The sequence below is a fragment of the Neopelma chrysocephalum genome, unplaced genomic scaffold, assembly GCF_003984885.1.
Source record: "Neopelma chrysocephalum unplaced genomic scaffold, ASM398488v2 Primary Assembly neopelma1_252, whole genome shotgun sequence".
Classification (NCBI taxonomy): Eukaryota; Metazoa; Chordata; class Aves; order Passeriformes; family Pipridae; genus Neopelma; species Neopelma chrysocephalum.
Window position 1 is genome coordinate 1,439,432 of NW_020897914.1, and position 13,527 is coordinate 1,452,958.

At 45.7% G+C, this 13,527-nt stretch overlaps 1 protein-coding gene across 7 annotated transcripts in view; it reads right to left on the reverse strand.

Annotated features, from left to right (window-relative positions):
* The window catches only part of DGKD (diacylglycerol kinase delta), a 61,280-nt gene that overhangs the window by 7,215 nt on the left and 40,538 nt on the right, over window positions 1-13,527 (reverse strand). For 5 of the 7 annotated variants that reach the window (XR_003537365.1, XR_003537364.1, XM_027703889.1 and 2 more), the window contains 14 exons: window positions 11,757-11,912; window positions 10,864-10,992; window positions 9,826-9,922; window positions 9,435-9,545; window positions 8,616-8,712; window positions 7,807-7,914; window positions 7,091-7,204; window positions 6,552-6,686; window positions 4,169-4,320; window positions 3,292-3,403; window positions 3,045-3,137; window positions 2,554-2,673; window positions 2,114-2,231; window positions 772-902 (listed from right to left, as the gene is read on the reverse strand). Coding sequence is in view for 5 of the 7 variants with exons in the window: in XM_027703889.1 (XP_027559690.1) it covers window positions 772-902; window positions 2,114-2,231; window positions 2,554-2,673; window positions 3,045-3,137; window positions 3,292-3,403; window positions 4,169-4,320; window positions 6,552-6,686; window positions 7,091-7,204; window positions 7,807-7,914; window positions 8,616-8,712; window positions 9,435-9,545; window positions 9,826-9,922; window positions 10,864-10,992; window positions 11,757-11,912 (1,673 nt within the window). In the remaining 2 variants the exon portion in view is untranslated. Of the gene's footprint in view, window positions 1-771; window positions 903-2,113; window positions 2,232-2,553; window positions 2,674-2,717; window positions 2,909-3,044; window positions 3,138-3,291; window positions 3,404-4,168; window positions 4,321-6,551; window positions 6,687-7,090; window positions 7,205-7,806; window positions 7,915-8,615; window positions 8,713-9,434; window positions 9,546-9,825; window positions 9,923-10,863; window positions 10,993-11,756; window positions 11,913-13,527 lie in introns of those variants that run through there. The other 2 variants (XM_027703890.1, XM_027703893.1) reach the window with 2 other exon arrangements.

Sequence of the window (13,527 nt, forward strand, 5' to 3'; positions counted from 1 at the left end):
TCACATCAAATAACTGGTTACCATGCAACAAAACCCAGGCTGTAGCTGGATGGCATGTGGAGGGATCAGCTACACAGGTCACAGCAAACCTCCCAACGGGAACACAGTCAAAATCACACATGAGATCCAAGGAGCATTCGACAAATGCCACAAACCACTTCACAAGTGGTTTTCCTGCTCTATGCAAGTGACCACAATGATGACATAAGCCTCTTGCACATACAAAGCACTTTCAAGTTCTCTCTGTAGAGACAGCATCTCCTGGTGAGGAGATGAAAAGTTGTGTGATGTGATTGCTAAGCACAATTAAAAAAGATTCTCTCTGTCTGTGAGCCTCATCAAGGGCACAATCACTTCTGGTAACAAAGAAGTGTGATGATCTACTTGTCCAGTCACTGCACAGTAAGAACCAAATTCTTCCAATCACAGCATGTTCTGCAAAGATGGGACAGTAGCTGAGAAGTTGAAAAGTTCCATCATTAAAATCAGAGGCTCTCAAGAGCACTATCTGCAATCTGTATGCTGGACTGTATCACACCTCCAGAAGACTGTGGCAGAACTGGACAGCTGGTCCCTCAACTACCTCTTCTACCTCCCTACTATTAAAAACCAGGTGACCTAAAACAGTGAGCAAATGCAGAGACTGCAATGACCCTGTTCATCTTGCCAGGGCACTGGAATGAACAGCAGGCAGACCACTTCCAAGCACATTCAGCACAGAGGTCATGCAGATGCAGCTGGCTATTTCTCATGAGCCAACCATGAAAGTACCTTGAGGTCCCTCCGCTCGAGGTGCAGGAGCTCAGAGCCCCGGACGTCATGCCGGATGAAGATATCCTTATACTCACAAAGACTGAGATGCTCAAGCCAGGCTGCAACCTCCTCCGTTCCCCAGAGGTGAACTGTTAGAGATGGAAAAGCAGGAGTGCATTGAGTACCCAGAATCCCAGGAGACAGTGAGAGATGAGGACACCACAGCACTGAGTACCAGAGGAGGAGGGCAGCCAGGACCACAGCCTCAAACCAAGGGGAGGGCAGCATGACCTACGATCTCAAACGAAAGAGGTAGGACAGAGAAAGGTAAGAGGTGTTCCCTTAAGTAGAGGCCTGCTGTGGTACAGCCAGGAGGAAGTGCATGTTTGTTTTGATGGGATTGGATATGTTTTTTAAACACATCCCATGCTTTAGAAGAGTCAATTCACTGATACTCTTCTGTGTACAAAACAACAGGTTCATAAAATACATAATAAAGAATCACAGCACAGATTACTTTGCTATTATGTACAATCACTTGTGCTCAGTAAACAAAACGGCAAACTCTCTCCCCCTTGTCTGAGGAAAAGAGGAGGAGTTTAGAGGTTTAGATTTCCACCTTCTTGCACAGCCTCTAACTAAGAGAATAATAAAGTTCCCAAGTTCTGGGAGGCAACGAATGAACACCAGCCTGTCAGACAGAAGGAGACTGTACCCACAACTCCATGGCAGAGGACAGGACCCAGGAGCCCACAGAACAGGCAGTACTTCTGAATTTTAGAAGAAAGCCTTCATAAGGAGAGCACAAACCAAAAATCAACTAACCCAATTTGGAGAGTAAGTATCTTGAATGGTAACTTGTTGATTCATGGCCAGTTTTTATCTAGTTACCAGTAGGATTAAAGGTCAGGGTGCACCTGTGGTGATGCTGATGCCCAACCAACTAGACATGAAACTTGATTAAAGCCTGAAGGTGAATCAATGAGAAAACAACATTTACCATATCACAGAGAATTAGCAGTGAAGAAACTGGAGTTATGCGGACTTGGGCCCCACAGTCATTTTGATACTAAAAATGCCAAAATCCTCAAATTCACTTCCCTAAACACCCCCTGAAATATCCCTGGAAATATGGAGAAAGAATTCTTCAGAGGGTACCTCCTGTTCCTGCTCAGGAATGTTTGTGTGGTACTGGGGGATCATGACTCAAAGAGGAGCAACAAGCTACTCTGCCACATGAAGACGACTGAGTAGACCTCCAAGAAAAGGCAGATGCAGGTGAAACAGGAGGAATATGTGAGGAGACAGACAAAGAAGAGGCAGTGTGAAAAGAGACACAGTGAATGAGCAGACAGGGTACCCGGCAGTCCCATGCTACTATGAGTCTCCTTATTTTTGTTGTTCTTCTCCTTTTTAAACTTGGTCACCAGGCGGAATTTGCCACTGCGGCTGCGTTTAGAGTAATCCAGCATCTGGTTCTGCAAGAACAGAAAGGGAAAATCAGGCTCTCAGTTATAAATTGATTGGAATGAACCAAGAGCAACAACCACTGTCAAGATCAGCTTCACAACCTTGTAAGAGAGGGAAAAAAAATTCTAAACTCATTCTGATCAAGAAAGGAAAGGAAGCAGAGAAAGTTGATCCCTTGGCAGCCAAGGGATCTTAGCAGGAAATTACTTTCTTTAGCCCTAGGGAGCTGAGTTTCCTTCTTAATGATGTTTTCTCACATCAGTCATACAGTCACAGCCAACTAGGGAAAAAGAGAACAGCTAGGGAAAAAATAGCCCTGGTTCTCCTCACCTCCTCATCACAGGGCTCCATAAGCTGCCACAGCCAAGGGATGTCAGCCAATTTCCTCAGCTGGAGGTCCATGTCTGCCAGGGCTGCCTGGAGCTGCTCCTTCTGGGGAGGATCTAATTGCTAGATCAGAAATGGAAACAGAGCAGAGTTAAAACCACATGGTGGAACACACAGTCAGGCCCTTGCCTCAAAATCCCTAGCTAACAAAGCAGTTCCTCCTTCTAAAAGGAAGTGCACAGCAGGCACTCTGTCCAGACCTTACCAAGTCAACGATTCTCATCTGTTCTGAGCTCCAAACTCCACAGAGTCTACCTTGACTGCTCATCATGCCCATGTAGCACAACCATCCTAATTCCTGGATGATAACATTTAAACTGACTGTAGAGTTACAACAACAAGGAAGCCCAAGACCACCAAAATGTTATGCCTAGGTAACAGGAGGAGAGGGGAGGAAGTGAGAGGCTTCTTTCCCCCTGCTGTGTGCTCCTTACCAGAGCCATCTTGCCTGCCAGCAGCAGCTCTGTCTCATTGTGCAGGGCTTTGACATTATTCACCAACTCTACCACGAGGCTGCAGTTCAGACCCTGCAGGGAAGCAATTCATGCACAAGTTAAGCCTGATAGTGCAGTCAAAAGGAAGAAGTCTTAGACAAGCAGGGCCTACTTTTGGTCTATCAGAAAGGAAAACCAAGAGCTATGGAGCAAGGACAAAATGGGAGATGCCAAGTGAGTGACGTACCTCTGTAGACTTGGATTTAGCGTAGACTTTGTCCATAGACTTGGAGCTGGCATTGACAGCATGGGCAAGCTCCTGTTCCATGTCCTGATAGGACTGGGCTATTTCCCGAATGCTAAAGAGAGAATTAGATTGCATCAGCACATGCTCAAAGCAGGAGATCTCTTCTGACTGGGGATCTCCTCCTAACACCCATCCGAGCAACACGGGAAGGGCTGGGGTACAGGAGGGGCACAGCCCCTGGCAAAGCAGGGCAGTTCTCCCCCCACAGTGAGCACACATAGGCAGATCTCACAGGCACAGCTCCAGGTGCATGTTCAATTCTGCAAACAAATTGGGACCAGTGTGAAATACAACCCAGACATTTTAGTATGGCCACGGTGAAGTGAAAGGTAGCTGCACTTAGAGGAACCTAATTAACACTTCTCTGATGACTCTGGGAATTTTCTCTCAGAAGCCCAGACCAAGGTGCAGAATGTCTGACTAAAGGATGAACAGATGAGCATACAGTGACTTCTTCCAAAAAATCTCTGCTGGGCATCAGGGTTACAAGAACCCAGGTCGTCATCTGAGCTCCCAGAGAGGCTTTTGTTTCTTTTCCGATAAAAAGTAATTTATATTCAAAGATAACGGGTTCTTTCAGATTAAGGTATCCATGTTTGCTCATGACAGTAATATGTTTTGTTCATAATGGCCTAAGAAAGTTTATTCAACTTCAAACCTCGTGCAGCTGGGATAGTGCATAATGAATGAGGCTGCTCCCAGTGACCTGGACCAGCACTGTAGAGGGTAAGAGTGAACAGGAACATCTCCAGGAACAGGAAGTATGACTCCAGGCCCCAAAGGAGGGCTCTATCACCAAAAGCAGGTAGAGTCACACCTGTGGATCAGAGCACCTGCAGCTTGACCAAACTGGTTGATCTGGGTGGATTCCTCTTCAGACATGATCTCTGGTTGCAGAGAGAAAGAGGAGGGTCGGGACAGCTCACACTTCTGTTTGTCCTCCCAGGACTTGAGGGTGCTCTCAAATGCCTAAAAACACAACAAGCAAACTATCAGGTACCTTGTGAAGCTCCTGTAAAAACCCAATGGTTGTGCCTACACCTGTAAAACATGTAGATCTGGTCCAGACACTTTTCATTGCAGGACCCAGCTGCTGAGATGCTTAGAACTTTGCTAACTAGCTGGGTGGACTGAAGTTTTCCATGCCACATGCTTGCCTTGCCTTAATTTTTGTTTAAGCATAGTTTTAGTCAAAATTGGTAGGCCAGTTCCAAGGGCCAGACTAGAAAAAACCATCCATTTCCTACTGGTGGCAGTCTTTTCTTTGAGTAGCTCTATCATCTCTACACTTCACTATTACTGTGACACCTCAGAGCTTGAAATTAAAAATGTTCAAGGCTCCTCTATATCTGGAAGTAAATGGTGTTTCCCTAGGAACTGGTGGATCAAGCAGCTGAACTCAGAGCTAGGACCTGTCCTGTTTGCACCCTTACTGATATTCCTGGCAGCAGCTAGTGGTGTGGGAAGAACCAAAACAGATCCAATGCAGAAGGATCAAAACTGAATACAGTGAGAATGAAAACTGTGGAGCCCTGTGGTAAAGTAATCCCTTCCCCTACTGCCCCTCCTCCAGGGCTTTGTCAGGCTCAGTCAGCTCTGTCAGCTCAGTGCAAGCTACCTGATCTCAGTCCTGCTGATGACTCTTCACTGGTCCAGATGAGGCCACACAAGGGAATTTTTTTCCATCTTCAGTTTAGGAAACTATATATCCAAAATCACATTTGAAAAATGTTACCAAAGGTACAGGGTCACATGCATGAAGAGAGGACCCCAGTTCATCAACTGAATAGGACAGGTTTGCTCTGTGAAGGAAGGGGTGTGCCATGATCATCAAAAGGACAGCAGGAAAAACAAGGATAAGCCCATGGCCATGACAAAGTCGCGTGTTGCTCTGCAAAACTGGAACCTATTCCTCAGTAGCAATTCCATGCCTGCAAAATCAGGTCTGCAGGCAGTGAGGAATGGGCTGGCACAACCATAGCCACGGCTTCAGGTGGCCCAACACACAGCACACTCACAAGGGACTGCTGTGCCCTCTCTACCTCTTGTGCTTCACTCCACCTTTCCCACCATACCCACATATAAGCTGCCTCTCCTTTTTTCCCCTCCCTTTACCATTTCAGCAGGAATTGTGTTCCCCTTTGCTCTCTCTCTTCAGACTAGATATAAGGAAGAAATTTCATATGATGAAGGTTATGAAATGCTGGCAGAGGTTGCCCAGAGAGGTGGTGGCTGCTTCATCTCTGGCAACATTCATGGTCAGGTTGGACGGGGCTTTAAGTAGCCTGGTCTAGGGGAAGGTGTCCCTGCTCATTGCAGGAGGGTTGCACTAGATGACCTTTAAGGTCCCTCCCAACCCAAACCATTCCACAGTTCTATGATCATTACCCACAGCGGCTTTGTATGCCCACCTTTGCTTTCTCTTCATACTATCATGTTTATAACTTCCTGCCTGTATCAGGCTGCCTTCACTTTCTCTCTTTGCTCTTCTCTCTTTTCTTGTAATTCAGCAGAGGAGTCTTTTGCAGAGGACCTTGATTTGCTCTGGAAACTGGGTAAAGGGGCACTGTGGTGCAAAGTATTAAGAGCTGCTCTCAACTTAACTGTTTATGCGTGGACAGTCACAGAATTGGGAGGAATCATAAAGCCTGTCTGTGCCACAGCAAAGCCTTTATCCTCTCCTTTGGCTTACCCCCAGTCAGTAAATGAGCAGTAAAAGAGCAAGGAGGCTTCCTTATCTGCTAGTACTCATCAGATATATTTGAAAATTATGAGACTGACAAACGCTTCTGAACAAGGCATAAGATGCTGCTTTACGTGGTCAATGAGGTATAAGCCACATACTGAGCAGTAATGAGAAATTAAGATATTGACCATTTGAATCTAGACAATCCGTGGTAGTTGGTGAGGCAGGCACCCTGTGGGAAGAACAGCATGCAAGTGTGTTAAGAAACACTGTCACCAGGCACCTAGAAAAGGAAGTAAAATAAGCTTGCATAAACAACCTTATTTATGCCAATTCCCAAGTGGTAAATGCAAGTCTGATCATATTCTTTCCCAAAAGTGTTATGGTGTGTAACAAAATATGCTTCTTGCATTCACAAAGATAACATTCACGTGAGGCTGTTGCCACATTCTCCAGAAATATGAGACATAAAAACACATGTGTGCTGCAAGAGTGTATGCAAGACTGCTCTTACCCTGTCTCGGGTGAGGGTCTGTGCCCTGTTCTTATGAACAATCCAAATGTAACCTGGAGGTTGGATCCAGGCTTCTCCATCCACTTGCACGGGAACTCCCTCTTCTCCAAGGATTGCTATCTTCACCGTCCGACACTGCAAGAAGTGACTGCATCAGAAAAGCTCTAAAATGTTGGTTTTCCAAAAGCATGAGCCATTCTCTGTCTTTGCAAAGCCCTTCCCCAGGTGCTGTAGCTTTGGTGCTACTTGAGGCATCTGTGTCTGGGCAGCAGGGCACACCTTGCCCTTGAGCAGCAGGGAGCACCTGCTGTGTCTTTGGATGAATCTGTATTTGAGTTGTTGGTCTAACTCCTACCACAGTGAACGCTAGCAAACAATTCCATGCTCAAATCGCCCCGGAATATTCTCATTTCCAGCCCGGGTGGATGCTCTTTCCATGGACTAGAGACAGCACAAAGGAGGGCTTTACTGACTGAAACTGGCCCCCTCACCAGCTGGGGAGGGGGCAGGCACAAAGAGCTCACAGAGGCGGGTGATACCTGTGCAATGCGGTGGTGCTGCAGGTTGATCACACGGGACACTGCCATCTGCATGCTGCCAAACACGGCCACGACCTCCAAAATCTTGTCATCAAAGGAAGGGGCTGTAAATGTCTGCCAGATACAGGGGAGAGAGAATTCAGATGACATACAGCTCTGTTGAAGAGGTTTCCTTTAACCCCTTACTGGTGCAGATCTAGGGGTCGGCTTTCAAATGTGCTCTTTAATCTGTATAAAATTAACAAGGTTTGAAGCTGACGATCTGCAGTGAACTAGCAGGGAGAAAAAGGAGGCTTGACAGTTCCACTGTGCTTCCAATGGCTAAAGTATAATGCAGACACACAGGCTGTAGGACACAAGGCAATAATTATTCTTCACAGAGCAGGCACTCCTTCAATAAATACAATAAATACAATGTTTCTGAATAAATCTACCTGCCTTGCCTTCAAGGGGCTTTACTTCTCTGCCAGTCTATAGTGACAAGGTCAACCTAAAACACTTCCTGCAGCTCCAAATAGTCTGGTGATGTTCTTACTGAATCATTACAGACTGCCTGGGTATGAAGCTGCTGAAGACTGAATTTCAGTATCTTACCCACTTCCCAAAGAAAGTACAAGCAGACAGGCCCCTTGACCTCTTCTTGCAAGTACTATTCTCAGGGCTCAAAAGCAACAGTAAGTAGAAACATTTCCTGGATTGCCATAGGGAATACTCACATCATCTTCCTTGGTTCCCCCCCAGAAGTTGGTGCCTCCTGCGTAGCTGGGGATGTTGAGTACAGCAATTCCCTGGAGACTGGGCAGAGGGATTGGCCTCCCATCACACTGCACAGAAAAGAAGGCAACACTGCTCTCAGCCCAGCAGGAGAGAGCCCCTCCTGCCAGAGCACATGCTCTAAGAACAGAAAACAGCCAACACAGTTTAGTAATACATTAATTCAGGTTTCTTCCCGTTTATTTTTGACCTAGCAGAGTAGAACGTATCCACTCAAGTCTCAACAGCCACGCCTCTTTTGGCAGACATGGATTTTCGAGAGATACTGTTGCTTCTTTTCCTCTAACAGGAACAGGGAACACCTGAGAGGCTCGGCAAAACCTTGTGGCTTATTCCTCCAGAAAGGGGAATAAAACGCATGAAACACCTATGTGATAAGAGTCTCCTCCTGCAAGTACCTGTTTATGTTGTATATGGCCTATACAATAGTAATTTTACCCAGTTAGATGCACATTATAGCACAGTCAAATCAAGAGCTTTCCACTGCACCTACTACCTAAAATGATGTGTTCACACTAGACACCACATGCACCATAACAATCCATGCTCAACACTGAGCTGGGAACAGCAAATACTTTCCAGCAAGGTGATACTTCCCTTATGGTCTGAGAATACAAGTTATCCTACAGAACCAGGAAAAGCCACTTTTAGTTGTCACCAAGTAGGATCACAATGCCAAAGTCACAGTGCCCAAAGGAGATGCAATTAGGCATCCCAGTTTTAGGAACAGAAGAGCATGCTAATTCCTCACCTCCAGCAAGACTTTCTGCTCCAGGTTTTTATACGTCCTGTGCAGCAGCTCTTTGGTCCCCAACACTCCGTACCACATCATGTTCTTTGTACGACTTCTAAGGGGGCAAATCAAAAGAGAAGAAGTCAGCACAGACTTCTTTCACCAAGAAGGAAGAAAAACCTCACATTGAAATGATACCTGCTATGTCCTAAAATACAGAGCTGCTCTGCTCCCAAAAGGGTCAAGCACTCCAAGTGGTCACCATATGTGTTAGGGAACTACTTCCCTTTAAATATGTGTCAGGTAGGAATTGAGGATGACTGAGGAACACACGCTACCAGGAACATACACAGACTCCCCTGGCATAGAATTTGTCCATCTCATACATCAGGACATCAACAGTGTTTGGCTGTACTAGCTCAAGTACAGCAAATGTACCAATCCCAGGCTACACAAAGCATCCTGCAGTTGCCCAGGTATTCAAAAGGCCAAACCTGAAGTTTGTATTAAGACAGGATCAAGGCCAAAACCAGCCTTTGTGGCATTTGTGCTTCTCTTGTGGCTAAATAGCCCAGGAGAAAAATCTTTGAGATGACATGAAAAGAACAAATGCGCTCAATTTACACCAATATAACTACTTAAAGACCTTATAGCATAATAAATCAGTAATAAATCAGTAATTTATCTCCTCCGTCATGATTTCAAGCCTCGAAGGAGATTATTTACACAACACACCTATTCAGCACATGTGTACACAATCAGCTTCCAAACCACACAGAAGAATGAAGTGGTTTCAGTCACTTCTAGCATCAGTCCAAAGGTCAAAGCCAAACCCACCTGCACTTCTCTGGGTGCTCATCACGTTTGTTGTTGAAGTCCAAAGAAATCTTTGCATCCAGTCCAATTCCAAAGTAATTATTCATGACACACTTCTCTGTGTAACATTCACTGTCAATCAGAACAAAACTCCCATTTGTAAGTCTAGGTACCATTTGATGTGTGTCTCACACAGAATCCCAGAGTCACTTAGGCTGGAGAAGACCATCCAGCCCAACTGTGTCCAATGTGTAACTGTGTGTCTAACTCCATAAGCTGCCATTCCCTGGCACCCAGTCATGTAAGTCTGGGCTGCTGCAGCCTGTTACTCTGCTCTGGAAACTAATCCACTTCTCCTGAGGTCTGTTTGGAAATGCCCACTCCCTCTCTTCAAACTCCTGCACATACTCACAGATTTTCAGGCTCAGAGTTAAAGGGATCAGCGTGAATCAGCAACCGGCTGATGACAGAGCTCCCAGGCAAAGAACCAGACATGCCAGCACGGATATCTGTAGGAAGATTGACCATGGAGGAGAGTGCAGCTAACCATAAGCAGAAAACAGGTAACTTCAATATCCAAGACAAGATAACAAGAGTTAATGTATTCTGCCCTGTCATTTGTGGAGAAAGCAAATAGCATTAGTCCTTTCTTCCACTCCAGAGGCTTAGCTCTTTTGACAAGCAGAAGGATTTCTGGGGCTGCCTGCAGGGTTTCTGCCTGACAGTGTATTGCCTAAGGCCAGCAGCACAGTTGTACAGGAACGTGGAAAAGGGCAATAGGAGTGTATTCTCTGCAGTAGCCTTTTTGTTCCAGGGTGAGACATGCAATGTCCCTCCTCCAGTTAGTGGAGTAAGAGTACAGTTATCATCCAAGTTGCTCAAGAACTACTGTCTCCTGCTTCTTAAATTATTAACTGGTGACCCACAAACAGTAGGTTTGTCAGAGAAAAAGGAAATTACCTGCTTCTAGAAGAGGCAATTTGTACAAGTAATTTGGAGGAAGAGGTGGAAGGACACTGCCACAGTGATGGGGAGAAGTTGCTGCTCAAGATGTGGGAGGTGGGAATTCTGCTGGGTCTGTGCACTCCCAGCGACTTCAGTCGTCACATGAAGGGACTCCCAACCTATGGCTGCCACTCTTCAGAAACCTTTCCCATATCCCCCTTCTCTAGGCTACTTTGAGATCAGCATCTCCTTGCAACTGGCACCTAAATTCTGCCACTTCACAGTGTTAATGACAACCTGTGTCTAGGTCTTAGCTACAAACTGGAAATTACTGCAGCTCACTCCAAGCCTCCTCTTGAAGTTATCCATAAGGGGATTTCTCTCCTGCACAAAAGAGCATCTGGCAGGACAATTTCATGTTCTCTTGTGGGGACTGCAGCCTGTGCTACTGTCACCCCTGCTCCAGCTGGCTGCCTCAGTGGGAAGAGGTGGGTGTTACACTTACTTGGGTAGAGGATTTTTGTGTTCAGCATTGGCAAGTTGTCCCGGTTTCCTGTCTGGGGAGGAAGAGATGCAGAGCTGCCCAGAGACAAACTTCCTTTGTTTATTAGTCTTTCGCAAGGAGACTTGGAGGCTGTAAAACACAACACAAACATGGCTATTGACAAACAACGTTGTGATTCAGACCAGCACAGGGCAGCGCAGTCCAAGCAGCAAGACTGGGTCAGGACTCACTCAACAGCAAAACACTTGAGGCACCAGAAAACACAGAGTTGACAGAACCAGTCATTAAAAGACAGAGACATTACATATGTGCTGCCAGAAAACCTCACAGACTAGAAGCACCAAAATGCCACATGAAAAATATTACAAATGGAGATGAAAAAAAGCTGGTGCCAGCAGCGTAAGACAAGAGTATTTGGCTCCCAATCAACACTCAGGGAAGTTTCAAATATATCTGCAGTGCTCAGAGATCTCTAACAAGTTACTCAAATAACACAGTTATTAAAGCAAACTGGCTGCTGTTCTCTGTCATCTGCAAAGGATGGCAGGGAAATGTCGCCAGGTACATGAGATGAAAAATGCTCAAGACCGTCCTTGTCCAAGCACTGAAAGCCAAGAGAACCCAGATTACTGGCTAAGGTGCAAGAAAATTCATCACTCCTCGGCTCCATATGCTACGATCACAGACCAGCCATCAGAGAGGTAGCAAAAAGTGAGGTGTATAATGCACAGGCTACAGCACAGAAACGTGCAGGGCCTGAAGAGCAATCATGCAAAAATTAGAGAAAAACACAACAGACCAGGTAATACATGTGACACCACCTTCCCTTTTTACAACTAACAGAACTGGGATGCACAGGCAAGACCTGCCTGGTGGTGGCTCCAGAGCAGTACCTTTCCTCCTCCCCTTGGACACTCCACAGCTGCTGCTGTGTGATGACTGCAGGGACATTTTATCCTCGTTCCTCAGCTCCTTGCCCTCCTCAGAGGATGACAGACTAAGCAGGAAACCCTCTTGCTCCTGGGTCTGGGCATTCTGCTCATCTACAGCTGTATGGAGAGAGAAAGCAGGTGAGTTTCTCACAGCTCTTCCAGCAAGGAATACCTCCCACTGATGTAAATAAAAACAGGATGGGACTCTACATGTCCCAATTCCTTAAAGGAAAGAACAGGAATAACAAAAAGCTCAGGTACTCAGACATCTTGAGATGTAAACTGTGTTACAGGTGATGGGCTTCCATTTATTTGCACTTAGATGTTGCCAGGAATTCTAACCAGACAGACATGAAGTGATTAATGAATTTTCTCTTTGTTTAATCTGTAGTGGTGCAATAACATAAGCCACTTGAAAAGGGCACTTAGACACATATAATGGAGGAGGAAGAAAATAGCAGTTGGTAAAAACCAATTCAAACAAAGGGAAGAATCAGATTACACACTTTGGAAGAAGAAAAACAGTTTGGAAAAGTTGAACAAACACATCTGAAATGTAACTGGAGTTTGCTGGAGAGCTGACATGATTTAAACACTAGCATGTTGCCTAAAGAAATCAAAACTTCCTTTGCATGTAATCAACAGGCCTTTTCCTCCCCAGCAGCCCTTGCCAGAGCACAGCTCTAAACTGACCACAGCTCCTCGCCTCCACAGGGGGACAAGCTCCCCTTCTTGCAGCCTCTTCCCCTCCCTTGTGCTGACTTTGGAGTTCCTCAAAATTACCCACAAGGCAATCCAACCCACCAGCCCACCAGAAACAGAAACACTTCAGGCTGGATTAAGCAAATTGCTTGGGCTGCAAAAGAACTCCACAAACACCAAACTGGCCTAAGGTAAGCAGCAGCAAAGTGGGGCAGCAGTGAGGTCAAGGCCTCTATTTCTCCAGAAGCAGGCTGTTTGCTCCACTTCCATCATCCCATCCTACTTCACCTTCAGGATAGGTTGTATACAGTGTTGCAGTGCTAGAAATCCAGGCAACACTGCAATGCTTTGTAACTTACTACACAGTCGTTCATAGTGCATATTTGGGTGTGCCCTGATGTCACATCTGCAACTTCAATGCTTTTACCTCCAGTGACAAGCTGTAAAGTATTTCCTTTGGTCTCAGTTGAACCCTTGTTTATGACTAATATCTGGAAAACTAATGCCTTTCAAAGGAAATAAAACTTTGAGCTATGGGGGGTGCGCCTGGAGAGAGACAAGGGTTAAGACGTGGAGAAGAAGGTCACCTGCCTAAGAAGTTAATAACAGAACAGAACTGATTTGTACCAAAGGTGCAGCATTGTAAGTTTTTCCCAGGGACAAAGCTTGTTCAAGAAGTTCCTGTCTGCTCTTGCAGTTGTGCCACAGCAATGTTTTGCTCGGCTCTGCTATAAAGAGATTTCTGAAACAATCCAACTTAAAACACTTAAATGCTTTTTCCCCAAGTATTTTCAGATCTGTTTTACAGCAAGGCCATACAAACATCTGCACTGACACAGTTGTGGTATGGGTGGGGACAGACAGGAAATGCAAATTAACAGAGTGTGGGAGGGCAGGAACTTCCTAAACCAGCCCAATGGGAGAGAACACACCTTGATCTTCAGGCTCATTTACCAAGCAATGTTTCCAACAGGTGGGCTTGGCAGAGATGGCACTGAAACTAAATAACCAGGCTTACTGAGTGGCTTCT